This window comes from Pituophis catenifer, unplaced genomic scaffold (assembly GCF_029215685.1).
Source record: "Pituophis catenifer annectens isolate HBS135680 unplaced genomic scaffold, rPitCat1.0.hap2 SCAF_13, whole genome shotgun sequence".
Classification (NCBI taxonomy): Eukaryota; Metazoa; Chordata; class Lepidosauria; order Squamata; family Colubridae; genus Pituophis; species Pituophis catenifer.
Genome location: NW_027256893.1, coordinates 13,188,207 through 13,213,090, shown reverse-complemented (window position 1 = coordinate 13,213,090; position 24,884 = coordinate 13,188,207). Strand labels below are relative to the sequence as shown.

The following is a 24,884-nucleotide window of genomic DNA, read 5'->3' as shown; positions in this document are numbered from 1 at the left end:
TGAGGAAATCTTAATTTGGGCTGTCAGGATTCCTTCTGAATGCAGTCTCTGTTGATTGAAAGAAAGAAAGAAAGAAAGAAAGAAAGAAAGAAAGAAAGAAAGAAAGAAAGAAAGAAAGAAGTGGAAAAAAAGGGGAAAATAAAGCAAGCATGGGTTGGTCACTGCTGGTGTTTCCTTCATGCAGGTCAACAAAAGCCCCTTTTTGGTTTCAGCCCTCTATTCTGAAATATTTTTCTTTCATTTGCACCAGCCAAAGTCATCAAGCTAAACACTGTATGCAAAATTGCTATGGAAGCAGCTGTGCTCAGCTTCTTTAAAAACCAGGGACTGCCAACATTTCAGAATTGATTCATGTTTAACAATAGAATAGAAAAGAATATTTGCAGCTCAGGGTTGAACGGTGGAGTCCTTGCTGCTCTCTGAGCTTTGTTATTTTCTTGCAGATGTTTCATTATCCAACTAAGTAACTTCAGCAATCAGTGATGTTACCTAACTGGGTAATGAAATGTTTGCAAGAAAACAACCAAGCTCAGAGAGCATCAAGAACTCCACTAATCAGTGTTTCTATATTTGGGGGGGGGGAGGTGTTGTTGTTCTATAGCAGGGGTGTCAAACTATGGCCCACGGCCCAGATGCGTCATGTGCTGGCCACGCCCACTGTTTTAGCGAAAGGGGAAAAAGTTGCTACAATGTGACACCACGAGTTTGACACATACACACACACCGTTCTATAGTATTCAATTAGGCAGGGGTGAAATCCAGCAGGTTCTGACAGGTTCTGGAGAACCGGTAGCGGAAATTTTGAGTAGTTCGGAGAACCAGCAAATACCAAATCTAGCTGGCCCCAGAGTGGGGTGGGAATGGAGGTTTTGCAATATCCTTCCCCCAGGAGTGGGGAAGGAATGGGATTTTGCAATATCCTTCCCCCAGGAGTGGGGAGGGAATGGGGATTTTGCAGTATCCTTCCCCTGCCACGCCCACCAAGCCACACCCACCAAGTCACACTACGCCCATTAAGTCATACCCACAGAACCGGTAGTAAAAAATTTGGATTTCACCACTGCAATTAGGGCTTTATAGCAATCTAACTATAGCAGAGAGGGTGCCATTTAAGTTCCTAAAATGAATTATGCAATTCCTAGAAGTATCTCCAAAACTATTTTGAGATTATGAATAGGAACCATGTTGCCCAGGATGTGTAGTAGAACCTGAATCTTAATTAGATTGTGTTATAGATTTTATCTTGGGTCCTGTATTACTTCTTTTAATTGTTTTTCTGTTATCTTTTTAATCTTTTTTTTTTTCACCCCTCTGCTAACTATCCAGAGTCATGTTTTTGAGTCTGGGTTATTTTCATTAGTTTGATTTGAAAGTGGGTTAAAGACATAAAATTAGTAAAGGTAAAGTTTCCCCTCACACATATGTGCTAGTCGTTCCCAACTCTAGGGGGCGGTGCTCATCTCTGTTTCAAATCTGAAGAGCCAGCGCTGTCCGAAGATGTCTCTGTGGTCATGTGGACGGCATGACTCAACGCCAAAGCCATACAGAGTGCTGTTACTTTCCCACCGAAGGTGGCCCCTATTTTTCTACTTGCATTTTTTACGTGCTTTCGAACTGCTAGGTTGGCAGAAGCTGGGACAAGTAACAGGAGCTCACCGCATTACGCGGCACTAGGGATTCGAACCGCTGAAGCTCGACAAGCTCAGCGGTTTGATTGACAAGCTCAGCATCTTAGCCACTGAGCCACCGCGTCCCCTTACATAAAATTAAAGAGAGACAATTTGATGTAGTGTTTAATGCAGTGGCCTAGAAACCAGGAGACTGAATTCTAGTCCCACTTTAGGGGTGGGAAAAAAAACCTAGCTTTGAGCCAGTTACTCTTCCTCAGCCCAACTCACTTCACAGGGTAATTGGTTGTGGAGAAAATAGGAGAAGAAAGGTGCCTTGTGTTGTACATGAAAAAGGTGGCATATTTTTTTTAAAGATAGCATTTTGGAAGTCTGTTACAGCTGTCCATTCTGTTGCTAGCATATGTCCCATCCATAATTCTCAAGATGTATTAAGGTGGTTGGGTGCTTTGTCATTATTAAATTTATATGCTAACAAATCTATTTAGACTTGGGCAGGTCAGAATAACTCGCAATAATTGTGCATGTTAGATACAAGCAAGATGTGAAATACTCCATTTTATATCTAGAAGTATATTTTAATTAGAATGGAGCCCAGACAGGAACAACTATATATCAGAATCCAGACACCAGTATAGAATAGAGTTCCCTGTTTTGCTGTTTTGCTATAAGAGCAATACTATCAGTAATAACTCTAGCACTTGGGAGCTTTTAGACCACACATTATTAAACATGGGCATCCAGTTTATAACTCCCCTCATGGTACTTGTGCCTTGAATAATATCAAAAATTAGGAAATGTTACCAAGGTTTAGTTAACAGTAGTGTCCATACAGATTTTTACCTATAATCTTATTTTATTTAGTCTTAAAATTACAGGCTGGATCTTGGAGATGCGGAAATGGTCGCATTATAGATGTTCCTTAAGTTCGTTTTATTCAATTATACATTTTTGAATATTGGTCAGCGAAGGAATCATTTCAGTTCCAGTTTACCTATAAACATGCCTGGTTCTAAAGCAGGGGTGAAATCTACTTACCTTCCTTACTGGTTCGGAAGCGTGTGCATATCACGTATGCGCGCACGCCTGTGCATGTGCAAACCTTCTGTGCATGTGCAGAAAGTTAAAAAACATTACTTCCTGGTTAAAACCAGGAAGTAATGACACCCAGGCGGCGATTGCTACTAGATCACCGAACCACAGGGAAAAATTGCTACCGGATTGGGTGATCCAGTCCGATCCGGGAGCATTTCACCCCTGTTCTAAAGGTGTTGTGATCTGACCTACCATATGGCCTCAAACAAAGATGACCCTAAATTTATTTCTCATTCTCATGCCCAAAAGCGAAGTAGGGAAGATACTATATTCTCCAAAGAATATAAAACGATCTTCATATTTTAAAACAATATCTTAAATAAATATAGGCATATAGGAATTATGTGTGCATGGGAGGTTAGGTACAAAAGTGAAATGGATACATTTTCAGCCTCTGGCAACATCTGGCTAACTTTATCTAGGCTGGAAATTATGCAGGATAGGTTCTGGTTAGTACTTTGCGGGAGATTATTGGGTGGAGACCAAACTGGAAAACGAAAAATTATCCTGAGCGAAAGCAATGGCATGTTATCTACATAATGCTGACCAAAAAAAACCTCATGGATGAATTCATGAAAGCAGTAAGGATGGAAATGAACTCTTAAGCAGGTTTATTTTTTTCTTCCTGTTGTTTGTAAAAACATCCTTGGAATGATAACCTTGTGTTTCCTCCATTTTTCTTAACCCCAGCAAGTTGACTATGAAACCAAAAGAACCTACAGCTTGAAGGTAGAGGCAGCCAACACATACATTGACCCCAAGTTCATCAGCAATGGACCATTCAAGGATACTGTGACTGTGAAGATTAGCGTTGAGGATGCTGATGAGCCCCCCATGTTTTTAGCACCGTTTTACATCCTTGAAGTGGAAGAGAACGCAGGGCCGGGTGCTCCAGTTGGACGGGTACATGCCAAAGACCCTGATGCTAAAAACAGCCCTATAAGGTATGCTTGAAACAGACAACAATGGCTTAAAATAGAAAAGGCTGAAATCCTATCAATAATAACTTAATCACCTAAAAAAGGTAAAGGTTCCCCTTGCACATATGTGCTAGTCGTTCCCGACTCTAGGGGGCGGTCTTCATCTCCGTTTCTAAGCCGGAGAGCCAGCACTGTCCAAAGACGTCTCTGGGGTCATGTGGCCGGCGTGACTCAACACCAAAGGCACACAGAACTCTGTTACCTTCCCACCAAAGGTGGTCCCTATTTTTCTACTTGCATTTTTTACAAACTGCTTTCAAACTGCTAGGTTGGCAGAAGTTGGGACAAGTAACAGGAGCTCACCACATTACGCGGCACTAGGGATTTGAACCACTGAACTGCCGACTTTTCGATCGACAAGCTCAGCATTTTAGCCACTGAGCCACCGCGTCCCTAACTTAATCACTTGCAATGTAATAATAATGTGGATGTACTATAGGGAGAAGCAATTCTACTTTTTCCTCTTTAGTTACCAGGAATAGTAATTTCCAGGCATAGTTAATAGTATGAAATTTAGGAAGAAAAAGTCTGATGATCCTGCACATATTGTGAAGATATTGTACAGATACATAGAAATAGCAGTAAATAGGGTGTGTAGGAACTCGCATATTTGGGGATATACACAATTTTTATAGTCATTTATTTACATACACAATTAAATATTTTAGTCCTAGTGTATGCCCAGTGCCATCATTGGAACAGTGTTCATAGGCATTACAGAGGCAACCAACTCAAAATATGTATTTTTCAAGATATATATCAATCATAAGATCTCAGGTGCATAAGAATGGAGTGCATAAGAAGTGAAGTCCATTTCTCCATTTCCAAAACCCCTCTAACTCCACAATCAGACGGTGCATTTGCAGCCAATGAGCTAGCACCATTGCAATAGACTGGTCTGCTTCTAGAAATACATAATTATTAAATCAGTTTTAATATTAGCAATGTTAAAGTGATACCAACTATTTTAAAATGACATTTTGAAAAATATTAAAATAGATTCTGAATAAAACCTTTTGAAAGAGATATATAATAAGGCAGCTGACAATTAAGTCACACAGAAGGGTAGGGAAATTGTGACATTGGATTATAACTGACAGCAGCTCCAGCATAGTCAGTGTGAACCATGCTAGAACTGCAGTTCAAAAACATCTGAAGAAGCACATCATGGATGAACAGAATAACTGGGGAAAACAAGACCTTTGCATCAGGTTCTTTCCCAAACACTACAACATGAATGATACCTCCCAGGGACGTTGTCACATCATGGATTCTCTTGCTTCCATTTGGGACAAATAATTATAGAATATGTGACATGAAAACACACAACCTAGTGGCACCAATGTGTGAGGCATGTAGAGAGAACACTACATAAGATACTACTTCTTTTGGCAAATGGAACCCTACACAGTTGAGAGATCAGTGTTTTACATTGTGGCTTTGCCATTCTATATCCACATATTAGAAGAACCGCTGAAGAAAGCTACTTGTTCCACACAGTTCCTACTGTGACTTACAACTTGATATCATGCAGAGTTCTAACATGAACAGAAGGGAGTCACATATTTATTCTGAATAAAGACCTTTGCTCATCTGGGATCCAAATAAAATTTCTATGTCCACTGAATAGTTGAATAAAAAGATAAAAGTTCCCCTCGTATATATCTGCTAGTCGTTTCCGACTCTAGGGGGCAGTACTCATCTCCATTTCAAAGCTGAAGAGCCAGCGCTGTCCGAAGATGTCTCCGTGGTCATGTGGCCGGCATGACTAAATGCCAAAGGTGCACGGAATACTGTTCCCTTCCCACCAAAGGTGGTGCCTATTTTTCTACTTGCATTTTTTACATGCTTTTGAACTGCTAGTTTGACAGAAGCTGGGACAAGTAACGGGAGCTCACCCCGTTACGCGGCACTAGGGATTCGAACCGCTGAACTGCTGACCTTTTGATCGACAAACTCAGCGTCTTAGCCACTGAGTCACCATGTCCCTTGAATAGTTGAATAGCCTTACCTTAATAAATATTTCCTACTACCAAAACCAATGAGAAACAAGATACACATTGCACTTTACTCATGGGTTGTTACTCTATGCTACTAAGAAATAGCAAGCCGTTTCCATTTAGAAGCGATCTAGTCATTCTAATTAATATTTTCATCTTGCTAAGCATGTTCCCACCAAGCTAATCTGGGCTACACTGTTTGGGAGATATGAAATGAACTGAGGACAATGAACAATTCTCTTCTAATGACTTCATTTGCATCCCCTTTTAGATATTCAATTGATCGTCACACTGACCTCGACAGATACTTCAGCATCAGTCCAGAAGATGGCTCAATTACAACCACAAAAAAACTGGACAGGGAAGAAATAGCCTGGCATAATATTTCCGTGTTAGCATCAGAAGTTCGTAAGTGTTAAAAAAAACACCTCTTGACATGTTCTAGTATGTGCTACAACTTCCCACTTTTGAAGAAATGAAAGGTGCTGGGATCTCAATAATTTTGGGACTGATATTTCACCTATGATCACTTTCATTTTGGATGACATTTCACATTGGACCTGAGATGGTGCCCTTGGTCGGGATGTAACTTGAACTAAAAAGATAGAATGCTGCTAAACCTGTCTACCTATATGAATACATGTACCCTGTTTCATCGAAAATAAGACCCAACCGGAAAATAAGCTCTAGCATGATTTTTCAGGATGCTCGTAATATAAGCTGTACACCAAAAATAAGTCCCAGTTAAGATTGTCATCAGACGGAGGCGTTTAGTACTGTATTTCCCCCAAAGGGTGAACTGATCATGATAAAAACTACCAGTTCAGGTGAATCGGAAGTAAAAAAAAAAAATGCTTTAAAAAGATTGCACGGCAAAGTTGTGATTGTTGGAACCTTTTTTTTAAAAAAAATTAAAAGTATTTTTTTACTACCGGTTCAGGCGAATAGGTAGTAAAAAATGCTTTAAAAAGTAAAAAAAAAAAGTTGGCCATGCCCACCCAATCACATGACCCACCACCACCAAGCCACGCCCACCAAGCCACGCCCACAGAACTGGTAGCAATTTTTTTTGCATTTCACCACTGGGTGTAGGTATCTGATGAATAAGTTTATTGTAAGAACTACCTGTATGTAAGGCATTAAGAAAGAACTCAGGCAGTTTTCCAACATAAAAAGGACATTTGATTCATACCTGAAGTCAGTGCTTAATTTTTGTGCCTTTTGCTTCTGGCCACAAATTACAATGGGATTAAGTCTTCCTATTTTTGAGTGGGAGAAAGAGCTTCTACCATCCCTTGTTATGGTCATAGACTAGACTGATTTCATGCTGCTTGTTTCTGACCATGCCAAACTAGAAACCATGCCAATTTTAAAATATTAATGAGCAGAGTTTTTAAAAAATTATCCAACTTATATGATTTATTGATGACATGGTCTGATGATAAGAACTCATTAATTCTGATAGCATTTTACTAATCTTCTACTAATCCTGAAAAAAGGAAAAAGTTGCTGACTGTGTTTATATTATATAGATGTACCAGATATTCCATTTGTTAGGCAGTTGACCCTAATAGTGCATGAATTTTCCTCTCCTCTCCTTCCCTCCCCCTCCCTTCCTCTCCGCCTCCCCTCCTCTCCTCTCTCCCCTCTCTTCTCCCCTCCCCACTCCTCTCTCCCCTCCCCTATCTCTCTTTCTCTCCCCCTCCCCTCTCTCTTCTCCTCTCCTCTCTCCCCTCCCTTCTCCCCTCCCCACTCCTCTCTCCTGCCCTTCCTTCACCTCTCTCCCCTCCCCTCTCCTCCCCTCCCCTCTCTCCTCCCAAGGGAGGCATTCATTCTGTTCTTTTCCTATACAACCATGGGGGCAAAAACCCAAGCATCCACCTACTTTCTAGGGAGCCTTTCTGGGAATTTTTCCTCTGCCTCTGAGAAGAGAGAAGTGAGTGTAATCATTACTATCAGCTCAAATCATTGAGACAATATGGTTAACTAGTAAAAATATCTTAGTCCCAAATAGACCCAGTTTGTTTTTGTTTTGTTTTTTTTAATCTGTGTATGCCATGCTAACCCACATACACTTAAGGGTGTCATGTGAACAAAATCATTGACAATCTGGGTATCTGAGTTATTGCTCCCAGAGGACTGCAAAAGAAAGTTGAATAGGTCAAAGGCTAAGTAAGTCCCTACGTGAGACACTCGAGGTACCGTGTTTCCCTGAAAATAAGACCTGTCTTATATTTTTTTGAACCCTGAAATAAGCACTTGGCCTTATTGCCATGCAATTGGGCTTATTATCAGGGGATGTCTTATTTTGGGGAAAACAGGGTAGGGGAAAAAAAAACCAGACAACTTTGTGTTTTGTGCTATTATGTTTTCTTTCTCAATAACTATTGCAGATAACCGGCATCAGGAAGCCAAAGTTCCGGTAGCGATTAAAGTTCTTGACCTAAACGACAATATCCCCAAGTTTAAAGAGCCCTATGAAGCTTTTCTATGTGAAAAACCCCAGACAAATAAGGTAAGCACTGTCCGCTTTCTCTTTTCTTCTTCAAGACTGACCATTTTGGTTTCTCCAGATAGACCCTACAAAAGAAATGGAGAAGCAGGAAAAACAGGCCAGGATTTCTGTTGGGTTTAAAAGAAATAAATATAACAAACAACTCTACTAAACCTGTCTGACTGGTTAGTAGTGGCAGTGGGAAGGCTATTGTTACCACAGGTAGTCCTCGACTAAAGTTCATTTAGTGACCATTGGAAGTTACAGTGGCATGGAAACAAGTGACTTTCAACTGTTGCAACATCCCCGTGGCCACCTTTTCAGAATTCAGGTGCTTGGCAACTGTCTCATACTTATGACGGTTATAGTGTCTCAGGCTCATATGATTCACCTTTTGCAAGCTTTTCATGAGTAAAGTCAACGGGAAGCCTTATTCACTTAATAACTGTGCTATTAACACAGTGTAATTCGCTTAACAAGTGTGGCAAGAGAGGTCATTAAATGGGGCAAAATTCACTTAACAAATGTAAATGGTAAAGGTAAAGGTTCCCCTCGCACATATGTGCTAGTCGTTCCCAACTCTAGGGGGCGATGCTTATCTCTGTTTCAAAGCCGAAGAGCCAGCACTGTCCAAAGATGTCTCAGTGGTCATGTGGCCAGCATGACTTAAACGCCAAAGGTGCATGGAACGCTGTTCCCTTCCCACCAAAGGTGGTCCCTATTTTTCTACTTGCATTTTTTACGTGCTTTCAAACTGCTAGGTTGGCAGAAGCTGGGACAAGTAATGGGAGCTCACCCCATTACGCGGCACTAGGGATTCAAACCGCTGAACTGCTGACCTTTCGATCGACAAGCTCAGTGTCTTAGCCACTGAGTCACCACATCCAAAGTAACAAATGGATCACTTAGCAAAAGAAATGTTGGGCTCAGTTATGGTCGTAAGATGAGGACTACTTGTATTGAATTTCCCTTAAACACTGCCTTCTTATCCTAAAACCCAAGTGATTTAAAAGGTACTTTTAAAAGTTTATTTTACATGGTTGAAAGTTTATTCTACAAAGCAGATCCCAACATGGAAAGTCTAAAAGTTGAGGCAGGGAAGGAAGAGAGATTTCAAATGCACTGCATACTGATAAGTGTCCTCCTTTTCCAGCCACTAATTACAATTTTCGCAGAGGATAAAGATGATTCAGCCAATGGCCCAAGATTCATCTTCCATTTGCCACCTGAAATGATGCAGAAGCCCAATTTTACTCTCCGAGATAACCGAGGTTTGTATTTATATTCATTATATAGGATGGGAGGAAACTAATTATCCTCGCAGTAGTTGTTTTTTTTTTTTTCCCTCCTCATTAACCATGACTGATTTTCTGCAGCAATGTCTGGGAAGAGAGCTTCACAATGGAGGGGAGAGAGAGAGAGAGCTTCACAAAAATGTATAGAATGCATAAAATGCAACTAAAAAAACATAACAATTGCTCTGGGTGTTTCTTTCACTAGCAGAATTCTTCTTGATTATTTCAACTGGGAGTTGAAGACCACATATCTTGAACTTGCCAAAGTTGAGAAACACTAATAAAGGAGAATATTTGTAGTTTGGGTCAAAATGAGGGGTCCTCCTGCTGGTGTTGTTATCTATCACTGATGATATTATCTAGTACGGGTAATGAAACAACTGTAAGAAAACAATCTGAGCCAAGGAGCACCAAGGACCCCTTGTTGAGAAATACTGCTCTAAATGAGAGGGCAAAACTCAGCCAGGCTTTCAGAATTCTCTTACTATATATCCTTGTTGTTGTTAGTTGCGAAGTGGTGTCCGACCCATCGCGACCCCATGGACAACGTTCCTCCAGGCCTTCCTGTCCTCTACCATCCCCCGGAGTCCATTTAATCTCACGCCTACTGCTTCATTGACTCCATCCAGCCACCTCGTTCTTTGTCGTCCCCTTCTTCATTTGCCCTCAATCTTTCCCACCATTAGGCTCTTCTCCAGTGAGTCCTTCCTTCTCATTAGGTGGCCAAAGTATTTGAGTTTCATCTTCAGGATCTGGCCTTCTAAAGAGCAGTCAGGGTTGATCTCCTCTAAGACCGACTGGTTTGATCGCCTTGCAGTCCAAGGGACTCACAGGAGTCTTCTCCAGCACCAGAGTTCAAAGGCCTCAATTCTTTGGTGCTCAGCCTTTCTTATGGTCCAACTTTCACAGCCATCCATTGCAACTGGGAAAACCATAGCGTTGATTATACGCACTTCTGTTGGCAGAGTGATGTCTCTGCTTTTTAGTAAGCTATCTATATTTGCCATAGCTTTCCTCCCCTGGAGCAAGCGTCTCAATTACTTGGCTGCGGTGATCTTGGATCCTACAGTACATCAAACAACTACACTTCCAATCTGTTATGTAATTTTTTTATTTACTTATGTATTATTTATTTTATTTGTCAAGAACGTGTTTGGTAATAAGTATAAGCATAGATTGAATACATAAAATAGATACAAATGGAAGAAACATTAGGACAGGGACGGTAGGCACGCTGGTGCTCCTATGCACGCCCCTTACAGACATCTTAGGAATGGGGTGAGGTCAACAGTAGACAGTCTTAGGTTAAACTTGTGCTTCCTCGAACAACAGAAATGTTTGTCACACCTCTTTTCCCTTTCCCTTATTCACCATCAAATGAAAGATACCAACAAATCAAAAGATTCTGCTCCCTGAATTTTATAGCTGAGGAAGATTGGAGATGGCAAGTTGTTGGATGTTTCAAATGGTAGCGTTTTTTTAAAAGAAGCAGAATGGTTTTCAAATCTACTCCCTTTTTCATGTAGACTTCATGTAGTTATCCGGAAGATTGATAGTGAAAAAACCCCAGAGCAATTATTATGATATTTAGTCAGTGGTGGGATTCAGCCAGTTCACACCACTTCGGGAGAACCGGTTGTTAACTTTCTGAGCAGTTTGGCAAACTGGTTGCTGGAAGAAATCATTAGGGCAGAGAACCGGTTATTAAATTACTTGAATCCCATCACTGTATTTAGTGTCATTTTATGCATTTTTTCCAAAGCTCTCTGAGCTGTTCTGCACTGTTGCCCAGGGAAAGGATGGATGGATGGATGGATGGATGGATGGATGATGAGATAGATAGATAGATAGATAGATAGATAGATAGATAGATAGATAGATAGAGATAGATAGATGAATGATAGATAGATAGATAGATAGATAGATAGATAGATAGATAGATAGATAGATAGATAGATGATAGATGATAGACAGATAGACAGACAGATAGATGACTGACTCACTTTACTGCAAATGCACTTTAGGAGTTTTATTTAAATAAAAAAAGAACAACTATTGGCTACAGCTTTGCTAGGGTGCTAAAATAATCCATCACAAACTAGAAACAGAACTCTTCCCCCCATTCCCAATTCATCTTAAATCATTTGTTCTCCTTCATAAATGGAAACTCATTTGAAACGGAGGAATATTTCATCACAGTACTCTACAGTTCATATAATCCTCTGCATGCCAAGTCAAAATAAGTTCCACTTGATTCAGTGTGGCTTTCTCCCAAATTTGTAGTTATAGTGTTGCAGCTGAGGAACTGTTGGTCCCCAAAAATTGAAGGGCTAAAAGAGAAAAGTAATACTTTTTTAAAAAAAAAAAAATTAAGCCAGAGCTCAATGATGTACTACTTGGCTGTTTTTCAAATGCATTTTGAACCAGCTGGTTTCCAAATACTATTTTTTCAAAGCGCCCCCCCTTAAAGATCATGGATAGTGATAAACCTCACCCTCAAACCCACAGCATTCCTAGAGGCCCTGCGGGTTAAAAAATGTATTCCAGAGCCTCTCCAATCCATTACTGAAACAATGGTTCTATTTGAGCCAAAATTATTCTATTTAAAGTTATTACTACTCGCCATTTGGGGATGTCAAAAATGTTCTTGATTCTCTTTCTTGTTCATATTTGATTGATAGCGTATACACCCTGTTGACACCAGATGCAAGATAGGCACTTAGTCTGAAAGTATAGCAGTGAACAATTGCTACATTGATCCAGCAGTATTTATCCTGCAACGTTAGAAGAGTTTGTGGTTTGAAGGCAAAAACTAGAAACACATGGTGAATTATATTTTATGTTTCCATTTGGCTCAAAAGCCTTTTAACATGTTCATCCCACATTAAACATGAAACCTCAGTCTTTTTTACTTGATTTAATGTTTGCAAAAAAAAAAAAATCTTTATAGTAAACTTTCATTTTACTTCAAATATTGTTGGGAAGTGTTAGAGAGGCTATCTTTCAAATCAAGTATCTATTATGCAAGTGAAGCAACCTAAATCTAACACAATCCCAACCTGAGAAACCAAGAGTATAAAAGACAAAGACAATTTTAATGTAAAATTATGATTTGTCTACTATGAAAAATCACAGTATTAGTAGGATAATAGAGATCTGTCTAATCAATGCACCTCTTCATTTCCATTTAGCCTCCTTCTAGCCCAAATTTGGCTCCAGGCCTCTAGTAGAATTTCAATGAATGGATTGTGCAACTCTCAATTGTTGTGTTACAATCAGTAAGGTTATGTTAAAGTCCCATTCAGAGATGAGGGTTATAGTCAGTCCAATAAACTCTTCAAACCAAAGGGAATTTCCTAATCAGATGCAGAATTCGGACAGAATCCCTGAATTGAATGGGAAGATTTAAAAAAAAAAAAGTATACAGATAATCTAATCCACCCTCTTCAATACTTTGGATCAAAGCTTCTATTGGTTATCATTTCCAAATTGATTCAAATCATTGTATGAACCAACTGAATCAAATAGATTAGTCCCTAATTTGTCAGAAGCAATCTGAACATTCTTCCTGGTGAGTGTTATGAGAAGATGTTTTACACTGAATCAGATAAATCACCGACCAATGGGTTGCATGGGTTTCCTGAACTTTTCAGAGATCAGATGTTTGAACTGAAAGCATTTCACCTTCAGCGAGCAACAGCTTCAGATTAAACAGTTAATTCCATCCCATTTCCCAAGAAACTGCATTATGATTAGATAACGAAAGAACTTATTTGAAAGTAAACATGTGTATCAATAATAGAATTATATTAGAAATAAAAAATAGGTGATTAGATAATGAAAGAATATATTTTAATGCACACATGTGTATTAATAGTAGAATTATACTTTATATTATAGAATTATGTATTAATGATTGGTACTAGAAGTGTATATTGAGGCAATGAATAATAAAAGATTGAAGGATGAAATTTTGATATAAATTGATGTGAAGAGTTAACTAAGGGAAGAGGGGGAAAACATGTCTTTGAATATTATAGTGATATTGGAAGGGGAAAAAACAAAATCAAATAGAGAAAGAAACAAGAGGAGAATAATAGTGTGTGTGTGTGTCTATATCTATATCTATATCTATATCTATATCTATATAAGCAAATTTATATTTGCTGATAAACAAATAAAGGGAGACTAGTATAGATCTATTTCAAGCTATTTAGCTCTCATCAGCTAGGCATACCCTTACTCGGATTCGAACTTGAGCTGCCTGCATATTAGGTAGTTGTATTAACCTCTGAGCCACAAGTTCTCCTCCCTTTATCAGCTGAGCCAGGGGAGAGACTAAGTGTTTTTTCTGTCAAAGCAGTATGCTCCCTCCCATATTGGGGTAGACCAAGTGCTTCGACAGAAAAAACACTTTTACACACACACACACACACACACACACACGAAGGTATAAGAAAGAAGAAAGGAAGGTTTAGAACTGAAGGGTGATAGTAAAAGATATGTGTATGTAATATGAAACAATGAAAATGAAATGTAATAACTAGGAGTAATAATATTATGTTTATTGTACTGAAATGTATGATACCCAAATATCACACTATTCACGCATTGATATGTGTAAACAAAATAAGATAAAAAACTTGAATTAAAAAAAAAAGAAACTGCAAATAGTATATATAAGAGAAGGGTAGCTTTGATAAAGCTTAACTTCTGGTTGTCTCAAAGGTTTTTTTTTTCAAAAGGCAGATGATCGATGGATGGATGAATGGATGGATGAATGGATGGATGGATGGATAGATAGATAATGATAGATGGATGGATAGATAGATAGATGATAGATGGATGGATGGATGGATAGATGGATGGATGGATGGATGGATGGATGGATGGATGGATAGATGATGGATGGATGGATGGATGGATGGATAGATAGATGATAGATGATCGTGATAGATGGTTGGATGGATGGATAGATAGATAGATAGATAGATAGATAGATAAATTTTTCCTTGAGGAAGAACACATTTCAAGGTTGACTCAGCCTTCCATCCTTCCGAGGTAGGTAAAATGAGGACCCGGATTGTGGGAGCAATAAGCTGACTTTGTATAAAAAAGAACATCGCTTAGGGCAGGCCAAAAAGCCCTACTAAAAGTATGAAGGCTATTGCTTAACATATTGTAAGCCGCCCTGAGACTCCAGAGAAGGGCGGCATATAAATCGAACCAATAAATAAATAAATAAATAAATAATAAATAAATAAATAAATAAATAAATAAATAAATAAATAAATAAATAAATAAATTTCACTTCTTATCCAAGAAGCTTCATCAGTTCTGACTGGATATTAGTTAATTAATCAACTAATCCTTCCATTCCCACCACCACCACCACTTCCAGTCAGAACTGTTGAAGCTTCTTGGATAAGAAGTGAAACATCTTCCTCAAGAAAAAAAAAATAGTCCAGTTGCCGTTTGGAAAAAGCACCTTTGTGGCCGCCATGACCTGGATGACTGAGAATTTCGACAGACATTTAGTTTCGGATTGAGTGTTTATTGGAAATGTCATAAAAATATTCAAAACATTGCTAATTTGGCCCCTGAAACTCATCGAAAACATCTGATGAAGTGAGCTGCAGCTCATGAAAGTTTATGCTTTAAAATAAAATCAGTTGGACATTCTTCCAGATGCCTTCTGATTTTGTGCTACCAAAGACTAACACAGTTTTCCTCGTACATGAGTAATTTGCCTACTAGAATTTTCTTTGGGAAAAAAAAGTTCCAGGAATTCATAGGGGGAAGAAAGTAGGTCAGCTCCTCATGTTGATCTGTTGCCATGCAACCTAAATTATTTAGTAGCACAATTCATAGAAACCATAGAGCTGGAGGGTTTTTTTTAAGCTAGAAGACTTTTTCAAGCAAACTATTCCAATGTTTTGCCTCACAGAAGGAATTCCAGAGCTAAAGTATCTCTAAAGACATTTATCTAATGTATGGCTATCCTGTCTCTGCTTGAGCATAGTTTTCTTTAGTATATAATTTTAATTGAATATTTTGGGGATAGATAAATATATAGATACAGATGATACAGATCAGAGGTGGGTTTCAGCAGGTTCTGACCAGTTCTGAAGAACCGGTAGTGGAAATTTTGAGTAGTTCAGAGAACCGGTAGTAAAAATTCTGACTGGCCCCGCCCCCATCTATTCTCTGCTTCCCAATTCCCAGCTGATTGGGAGGAAATGGGGATTTTGCAGTAACCTTCCCCTGGATTGGGGAGGGAATGAAGATTTTGCAGTATCCTTCCCCTACCACGCCCACCAAGCCACACCCACAGAACCGATAGTAAAAAAATTTCAAACCCACCACTGATACAGATGTAGATATACTGTAGATATAACTAAAGAAAAAAGATAAGTAATGAAATTAAATGTGTAAACATGGGATTTGCAAATAGGTTGAAATGATAATTTTCCAATATTACCAGAAGAGGTAAGAGATGCTTGAAGATTTTCATTAAAGGAAACCCTAATTTGTTTCGCTGCTTACCCACCCTGTTTATTTTTTTTATTTTATTTATTTTAATTTGATTTATAGGCCGCCCTTCTCCGGAGACTCAGGGCGGCTTACAGTGCATTAAGCAATAGCCTTCATACTTTTGTATATTTATACAAAGTCAGCTTATTGCCCCCACAAACTGGGTCCTCAATTTACCTACCTTAGAAAGGATGGAAGGCTGAGTCAACCTTGAGCCTGGCGAGATTCGATCTTACTTTAATTGCAAACAGCTGGTGTTAAATTACAGTGCTCTGTCTTTGAGCTATCCAGGCTCCTATTAGTTATCAGCTCCTGTTAGTCCAATGGTATCTATCATTTCTGTAACAAACCATTAAACTTCTTTTTTTTACTTTTTCATTGATTGGAAGATAATTCCAATCAATGGAAGATAATTAATGATAGATTCATTGTACCATCTAGCTGCCCTGGTTTATTTTTAATTGATGGGAGTGAAGATCAATACAACAGTTTGACTATTGGGAATCTAGACCTTCTGCATTCTATCTGTAGGTTATATCTGAGAATTGTTTATGGGAAATCACATACAAATAGAGCTGAGTTCGAATAGTCTTTGAAAATTATCTACCACATTTCTGGACAAAAAAAATTAAAAAAAATGAAGGAACAACTTTTCGAAATTTGGCCAGCGGAAGGAGAAGATTTCCAACAATTTCTCAATGGTTAGATTCCTCCTTATTACCACTACTGAAAATTCCAAGGAGTTGTGGGAAGTGTGAAAGTCGGGAAGACTGGAGATTATTATTATTATAGTGATACATCTGACATTCCTTCACGTTTCTTGACCATTAATTAAAGAAGTAATTTGCCAAAATGCTACTCCCATAAAATTTTCTGAAATGTTTCTTCTTTGAAAGACATTTCTAAATTCTCTTTTATCAACACTGCTGCCTACCCATTCAAAAAGAACTGTTAATCCTCAGAAGAAATCAGTAATGGCCACTCTTTAACAGGATTAAATCATTCTGTGAATCAGACCTTAAATTTAATCAAACCACCTGCTTTTGTGAACTTAAAAAAAATGAGGTATATATGTTCTAGGCTATTGAAACTCTTGTTTTACTGACCTTCAAATCCTTTGCTACTTTTCTGCTTTCTGCATGACTACCATCAATGATATTAGATCTGGTCCGAAGAATTGTATTCCTCCTCAAGTTTAGCAGCTAGTAAATATAATAACTATTTACGATGACCTTTCCTTGGTTCACTCATCTTCTTCCATCCAAAACACACACACACACACACACACACACAAATGAATATTTCAGTGATCATAAAACAACCAAAAGTAGTTTTCCAGATTGTTCTGAGGAAAATGAAAGGTAAGGAAATAAAAGTTTGCAGGTCTAAAGCAGAATAGATAGATAGTAATAAATAGAAATAACAGTACCTAATAAACAAAGAAATCTTGAGGGTTTTTTTTTGAATTTTCAGCTATAAGCAATGAAATGCTTATATGAATATTTTCTTTGTTTTCTCCCTTCAGCATCAACATATTCTGAGTCAAATCAATCAAATTGCTGCAGAATTTTGAGGGTTCAAGAATTATAAAACAGTTGTAAATTGTTGATTGAATTTGGAAATATACATTAGAAGTCAATATTTGATATCAGAAAGCCTGAAGTTAAGCAGAGGGAAAGAGAAGGGGGGGGGATCTGAAAATGTGTCTTGGCATCATTGCTCATCTTATCCTGTTAGAATTATTTATTTATTTATTTATTTATTTATTTATTTATTTATTTATTTATTTATTTATTATATTTCTATACTGCCTTTCTCCCGTAGGACTCAAGGCGGTGTACAGTCAAGAAAAATATAGATACACAAACATCATAAAATTGCTAATTAAAATTATTATTATAACATAGTTTGGCCCAATTAAATAGAACCTAAAATTAATAATGCATTTTTTGTTTTAGAAAATAACAATAGAAGAACTAAAAAACAGAACAAAATCCCCCAAGTACAGTAGTACCTCAACTCCTTTGAAGCTCATCTAATTTGGTACTCAACAGATTTTGACGTGAAAATTTTGTCCCGGTACTCAGTGTTTGTTTGGTACAACAAACAAGACAGAGCTTGTGATTGTTGGCTGCCTTGTGACTCACTACATTTTTTGTTATGAGAAAAATCTGTTTGGTACTCATCACACCTCCTGGAACCAATTAGTGATGAGTACAAAGGTACTCTTGTATCAGTAGAATAGATACAGTGAAACAATATATTCAAGCTTTTGTTTGTTGAATAGTTCAGCATATTTCCCTATCACTCTGGGCATGGACATATCCAATGACAGGAAGAAAAAAATACAAACTCTCACCACACACTCTATAAAAAGATGCTACGCAGACGTCTCTGTAAATGTGATTTTTTTTCCCCTGACCTGATAGTTCAGTGGTTCAGATAACAAGCTGATTATGCATCAGTCATTTTCATTCTTTAGCTAATACTGGAATACCTGTCACTTCCAATCAGACATCAAGTTTCCAGTTTTATTTACCAAAACAGTCTGTGTGGTAACAGATATACATTGCTTCCATCTAAAGAGAACTCTCATGCTACTATAATGCAAACACTTCTCTGGGGATATTCTCCATGCTCTTTTCAGGACAGCTTTTCTTTTTTTAACCCAAAGAACTTGACGCTGAAGAATATCTATCCAGGATTTTATGATATTGGGTCTCTTGCTTGAGCAGAATACCAGAGCAGTTCTCTGGTGTGGATACAAAGTCTCCTGCTTTAGGAGAGTCCTTGAAGATCTGTAGAAGATCTCCAAAGTCCCTTCCAACTCTATTATTCTGTATTCTATTCTGTGTAAGTTGGAATCTTTCATAATGCAGAATCCTAGTTGACATAGAAACCAGTGCAGGGGTGGGCTGATGGGGGTTCACAGGAGTTCAGGAGAATCTGTAGCTAAGATTCTGTGCAGTTCGGGAATTCCCATGCAGACTGTTTCAGATGTAGGTAAGTGCAGGGCGCGCATGGAGGCTTAGGGAGGGCAAAAAATGGGCCTACACATTTCCGGCCTCCAGAGAGACTCCAGAGCTTGGGGAGGCTGTTTTCCCCCTCCCAGAGGCTCAAAAAAACCCTTCAGAGCCTGGGGAGAACAAAAAGCCCACCCCCACCACCATGGTGCAGGAGGCTGACTAGGCCATGGCTACCATGGCCATGCCCACCCAGCAACCGGGCAGAGAACCCCTTGTTAAAATTTTTGAAGCCCACCCCTGAGCCAGTGCATATGTAACCATGTGTGATGGTTTTTATACTGCAGACAGTTAGACCTGCAGGAGGAAAATCATCTCAGTAAGGTCAGCAGGGGTTAAGGTTTCATTGCTTATCACCTAGGTTCCTTAATTGAACTGCCCATAGTCCTTGGTCTGAATGCAAAAACTCTACATGTGGGACCAGTTCAGATCTGTATCACTTTCCTGCCTGCTGCATGGAAGAGAAAGAGAAGGTATCGTCTGAAGGAATGGGGGTGAGAATCAGTGGTGGGTTTCAAAATTTTTTACTACCGGTTCTGAGGGTGTGGCTTGATGGGCGTGGCATGGCTTGGTGGGCGTGGCTTGGTGGGCATGGCAGGGGAAGGTTACTGCAAAATCCCCATTTCCTCCTAATCAGCTGGGACTTGGGAGGCAGAGAATAGATGGGGGCAGGGCCAGTCAGAATTTTTACTACCGGTTCTCCGAACTACTCAAAATTTCTCTAGAACTGATCAGAACCTGCTGAAACCCACCTCTGCTGAGAATGACATAACATGTGTATCCAATTTTTGATGCTAGCCAGTCACTTTCCAGTGTCCTTTTGCAGATTGTCCCTCAGGGGAATTCGATCCTCAGAGTTACCTGCTTGCTGTAAGAAAATCTCTTGTTGTGTAAGGTAGCTACTTTGGATCCAGGAAACTCCATTGGTACAAAGTTTCAGCTGGATCAGGTAGGGATTAGTCCCTCCTGTGCTTTAGAGCTTAAAATACTTCGCAAGACAGACCACACAGTGTCAATTATATTTACCTAGAAGTAGCTCCTACCGAGCTCCATGGGACTTCCAGATAAATGCATTTAGGATTATAACCTTGTGTTACTTTAATGACAGCTTGCTCCTTAGAGTGGCCAGTTTAACACGCACAAATAGACATATAGTCTTAGCAGAATCCTTTCAGACAGAGACTAGGAACATATTTAATACTAGCCCGGCACTGTAAAATTATCACATCTAATTATAATCGCAGACCCGGGATAGAAAAATATACAGTAGGGTTTGGCTAGCTTTAAAACAGTAAGTAAAGTCATAGGAAATGATAGCGTTAGAAATTTCTGCACTGAGCTAAATTTAGTTTTTGGCCTGGCGTTTTTGGAGGTCTGCCTGGTGACATTATGTCTGAATATCTGCCATTTTTTCCCCCATGTGCTTAAACAGCAAAATATCTGCCAAAAACAATACCCAGGAAATATAGTGGAAGAAAATGTTGGCAACTAAATTTGTCTAGGTTTTTCGTTCCATTGAGAAGGAGCATATAAACCGTTATCATTTTCTACAACTTCTCATAAAGTGAAGTCTTATTGGAAATAAGCTTCACTTTTGGCACAAACACAGCCCCACCGATGGTGTTTTCTTGGCCATAGTATGGAAGTGATTTGTTACAACCATCTTCCAGATTTCTCCCCCCCCCCTTTTTTTTTTTTGCAACTTCCATGCTAGTCTGCTTCCAAATCACAGGCACTATTTGAATAAATCCAACTGAATAAACAAAGCAAATGAAATAAAATAACATCCTGAACTTGACATCGTATGAGATGAATTGACTGATTCTTTAAAAAAAATCTTGCTACAATTTAATGAACTTCAGGCTTCCAAATTCAACAGAAACCCAAAATAATAAGCAGCAACAAAAAGAAAACTAAAAACATAAAGCACACAAAGAGGTCTTGTGTTCCAAAGACTCTCCAGAATCACTCAAGTCTCCAATAACTTTTAAAAGTTGATCAAGAGTGAAGTAGATCTATGTTCTGTGTAGAACTTGGCAACTTTGGCTGGCTGAGGGAGTTGAAGTCCACAAGTCTTAGTTGCCAAGTTTGGAGGCCCCTGCTGTAAAGGAACACTACTTAACACAAAAAGAATGCCTGAAATTTCTGGTCATTTCCTTTATGGCAACGACCATGAAGAAAGCTTCTTCAGACCACCAACATTTTAACAGCCTGAAATCTCACTAAATTACTATCATTTAGTGATAATTATGTGAGTTCAGGGTTTTCAAAGTATCAAGAGATTACAATGTGTACCAGGGGTGGGTTCTACTTACCTTTACTACCGGTTCACAATGGGGCCGCGTGCATGCGCAGAAGCATTTTGATGACATCAGGGTTGGTGGGCGGAGCCTCCCGCCGGTTTTACTACCGGTTCTATAGAACCAGTGCGAACCGGGGGCAACCCACCACTGATGTATACTAATCTTCTGAAATACTGGCATTTTGTTTTCATATTTTTTTAAAAAAAAAATTGGCTGATAAAAAAATGTATGTTTTTGTGATAACAATAATACATACGGAACATGTGTAAAAAAGGAATAGATAGGCAAAATAAGGGTTGGGTTTGCAAAACATAGAATATAACTTTCATGGAATTCTGATCACTGCTGGTTTAAGGAAGGAAGGAAGGAATCCAGGGGTGGGATGCTGGGGATTTGCAGTGGTTCAGGAGAACCTCTAGCTAAGATTCTGTGCAGTTCGGAGAACCCCCAAATCCCACTCCTGGCTGGCCCCACCCACCCTGTCCTGCCACTCCCCACACAGCCCATTTTGGATGCAGGTAAGTGCAGGGCACGCGCAGAGGCTCAGGGAAGGCAAAAAACAGACCTACTGGAAGTTTGGGAAGGCTGGAAATGGGCCCGTTTCTGGCCTCCAGAGGGCCTCCAGAGCCTGGGGAGGCTGTTCTCACCCTCCCGGAGGCTCAAGGAAAGCCTTAGGAGCCCAGGAGGACAAAAATGCCACCCCGCTGTGGTGCAAGAAGCAGGCTAGGCCATGCCAACCATGGTCATGCCCACCCAACAACTGGGCAGAGAACCCCTTGCTAAAATTTTTGAAGCCCACCCCTGAAGGAATCCACATATCTAGGACACAGAGCATTTGCTTTATGGGTAGTTCTCAACTTACAACCACAAATGGAAGAAGAATGTAAATAAAGGTTGAGCTCATACTTCTGGATGTTCTTTTTGACTGGATCACCTCGTAAGGCTACCACATTACAAAGAAATTCCTTTCACTGAAGCACTTTGTTAATGGGTATTTTTGCGAAGCAGGACAACATATGGATTAATCGTATCTTCAGACAATGTATGCTCTTTCCAGTAGTACCTTCAATTCTTAAGTAACATATTTAAGCATATGTCGTTCTGAAGAGAATGTTTGTGTTCAGGAGGAAGAGGCAAACCAGTTGAGCAAGTGTAGGAAGGTAGTGAGTTCCATTTTTTTTTTTGAAAGGCTTTAATACTGAAAGACAAATGATGTTATTCTTTTATTTAAAACAGATAACTCTGCAAGCGTTTATGCAAAACGCACAAGTTTCAGCCGACAAATGCAAGATTCCTATGTCCTGCCTATTGTGATAAGCGATGGTGGGAACCCTCCTCAAAGCAGCACCAACATGCTTCCGATTCGAGTTTGCAGTTGTGATGGGAATGGTGGTGTGATCTCCTGCAACCTAGAAGCCTACATCCTCAATGCTGGATTAAGCACTGGAGCTTTAATAGCAATCCTTGCTTGCATTGTGATATTGTTAGGTAAGGACGTTTTAAGTTCTCCCTCTCCCTCTCATACACTTTACCAATTCCCCCCTCTTTTGACTATGATTCAAGAACAATAGCAATTTTCTAAGACTGCTTTTATTTTTTTTTACCATCGGGAGAAGCTAAGAGTCTCCCAAATTACATGCAACATGGAAGCAGGATTATTATCTTCACCCCTGGTTAGATGGTTTGGCTCAGGCTAGTTCAACAAGGAACCCTTCCCCCCCAATACTTTTGCTGTCCCACAAGAATTCACAGCCATGAGCCTAGAACTAGATGAAAAATCTATTAGCTATGGATTAATTTTGGAATATACTGTAGTCTAAACAGATTGATTCCAAGGACTGGCAACCAAAGCACTTTTTATTCATGCAACAAAGGATGCTAGCTAGGGGTACTTCCATAAATATTGCTTTCTGTGTTTTTTCTCCTATTTCATTTCATTTCAGAAATTCAATATATCTTATTTTCAGATCTAGGACTTTTGCATGAATCATTGCTTGTTTCCTTTTTTTTTAAAAAAAATCTTCTCTTTCCTCAGTGATTGTCGTGCTCTTTGTAACCCTAAAACGACAAAAGAAAGAGCCCCTCATCGTTTTTGAAGAAGAAGACGTACGGGAGAACATCATCACTTACGATGATGAAGGTGGCGGGGAAGAAGACACCGAAGCTTTTGACATCGCTACTTTGCAAAATCCAGATGGTATCAACGGATTTATTCCTCGCAAAGACATCAAGCCAGAGTACCAGTATATGCCACGACCCGGGCTTCGGCCTGCTCCCAACAGCGTTGATGTGGATGATTTTATCAACACAAGAATACAGGAAGCAGATAATGATCCCACGGCTCCTCCTTATGATTCCATCCAGATCTACGGCTATGAAGGGAGAGGATCCATAGCCGGTTCGCTGAGCTCATTAGAATCGGCAACCACGGATTCTGATCTAGATTATGACTATCTACAAAACTGGGGACCTCGTTTTAAGAAACTAGCAGATTTATACGGCTCCAAAGACACTTTTGAAGATGACTCTTAACAATAAAGTTCTCAATTTGGCCTTAAGAACTGTGTCTAATGTGCTAAAAAAAAATAATGGAAAAAAAAATATTCAGAGGAAATGTAAGCAGGTATTTTTTAAACAAAAAGTGAAGAAAAGTTCATATTCAGCATTTAGGTTTGATGGGGGAGGGGGTCCTTTGATGGGAAAAAAAAAACGGACAAGAAATACTGTGAAGTACCTTTTCATGGAAAAACAAAAGGCTAAGATGGGAGTTGGGTCTCAACTTTGCTAGAAGGGGGAAATGATCTCTGATAAAAAAATAATAATGATTAAAACATATTTAAGTGAAAGGAAATTCTAAATGCCATCTTAGAACCGAGGGGCAGTCTTTTTATGTACTCTGAACAGTTAAATCTTTTATGTCAAAGAAGCTTCCACAAATTAGAAAAAAAAGATAACAGTTCTGAGCTGTAATTTCGCCTTAAACTATGGACACTCCCTACGTAGTGCATTTTTAAACTTGAAACATATAATATTCAGCCAGCTTAAACACATATGATATATGTACAGGACAATGTACAATTATAATGTCTCTTGAGCATCCAACTTGTTTCTGCTGACTCTTGTAAATCTTTTTGCTTATACTTTCATCTTAATCTAATACGTGCCAGATATAAAACTCTGTCTTGTTGCAGTGGGAGAAGCCCTATTTCTATGTCATTTTTAAATGTATCTATTTGTACAATTTTAAAGTTCTTATTTTTAGTATACATACAAATATCAGTATTCTGACATGTAAGAAATGTTACATCACACTTATATTTTATGAACATTGTACTGTTGCTTTAATATGTGCTTCAATATACGAAGCAGACTTTGAAATAAAAGATTCTTTTTTACTACTTGCTCTGCTTCTTAAACATGGAAAAGGGGATTTTTTTTTTTAATTAAAATGTACTACAACAATATTTTTAAAGGACATCTGTCCTTTAAAAACCCTATTTATTTCTGTGTTAAGTTTGTGTGGATTTATTTA

General features: G+C 38.9%; 1 protein-coding gene across 1 annotated transcript in view; it reads left to right on the top strand.

Moving 5' to 3' along the window:
* The window catches only part of CDH11 (cadherin 11), a 43,324-nt gene extending 18,813 nt beyond the window's left edge, over window positions 1-24,511 (top strand). The window contains exons 6-11 of the mRNA XM_070953039.1: window positions 3,414-3,667; window positions 5,975-6,111; window positions 8,097-8,218; window positions 9,351-9,468; window positions 22,589-22,840; window positions 23,388-24,511. Of these exons, the coding sequence (XP_070809140.1) occupies window positions 3,414-3,667; window positions 5,975-6,111; window positions 8,097-8,218; window positions 9,351-9,468; window positions 22,589-22,840; window positions 23,388-23,884 (1,380 nt within the window). The 3' untranslated portion in view covers window positions 23,885-24,511. The remainder of the gene's footprint in view (window positions 1-3,413; window positions 3,668-5,974; window positions 6,112-8,096; window positions 8,219-9,350; window positions 9,469-22,588; window positions 22,841-23,387) is intronic.
* Window positions 24,512-24,884: the final 373 nt, after the last annotated feature.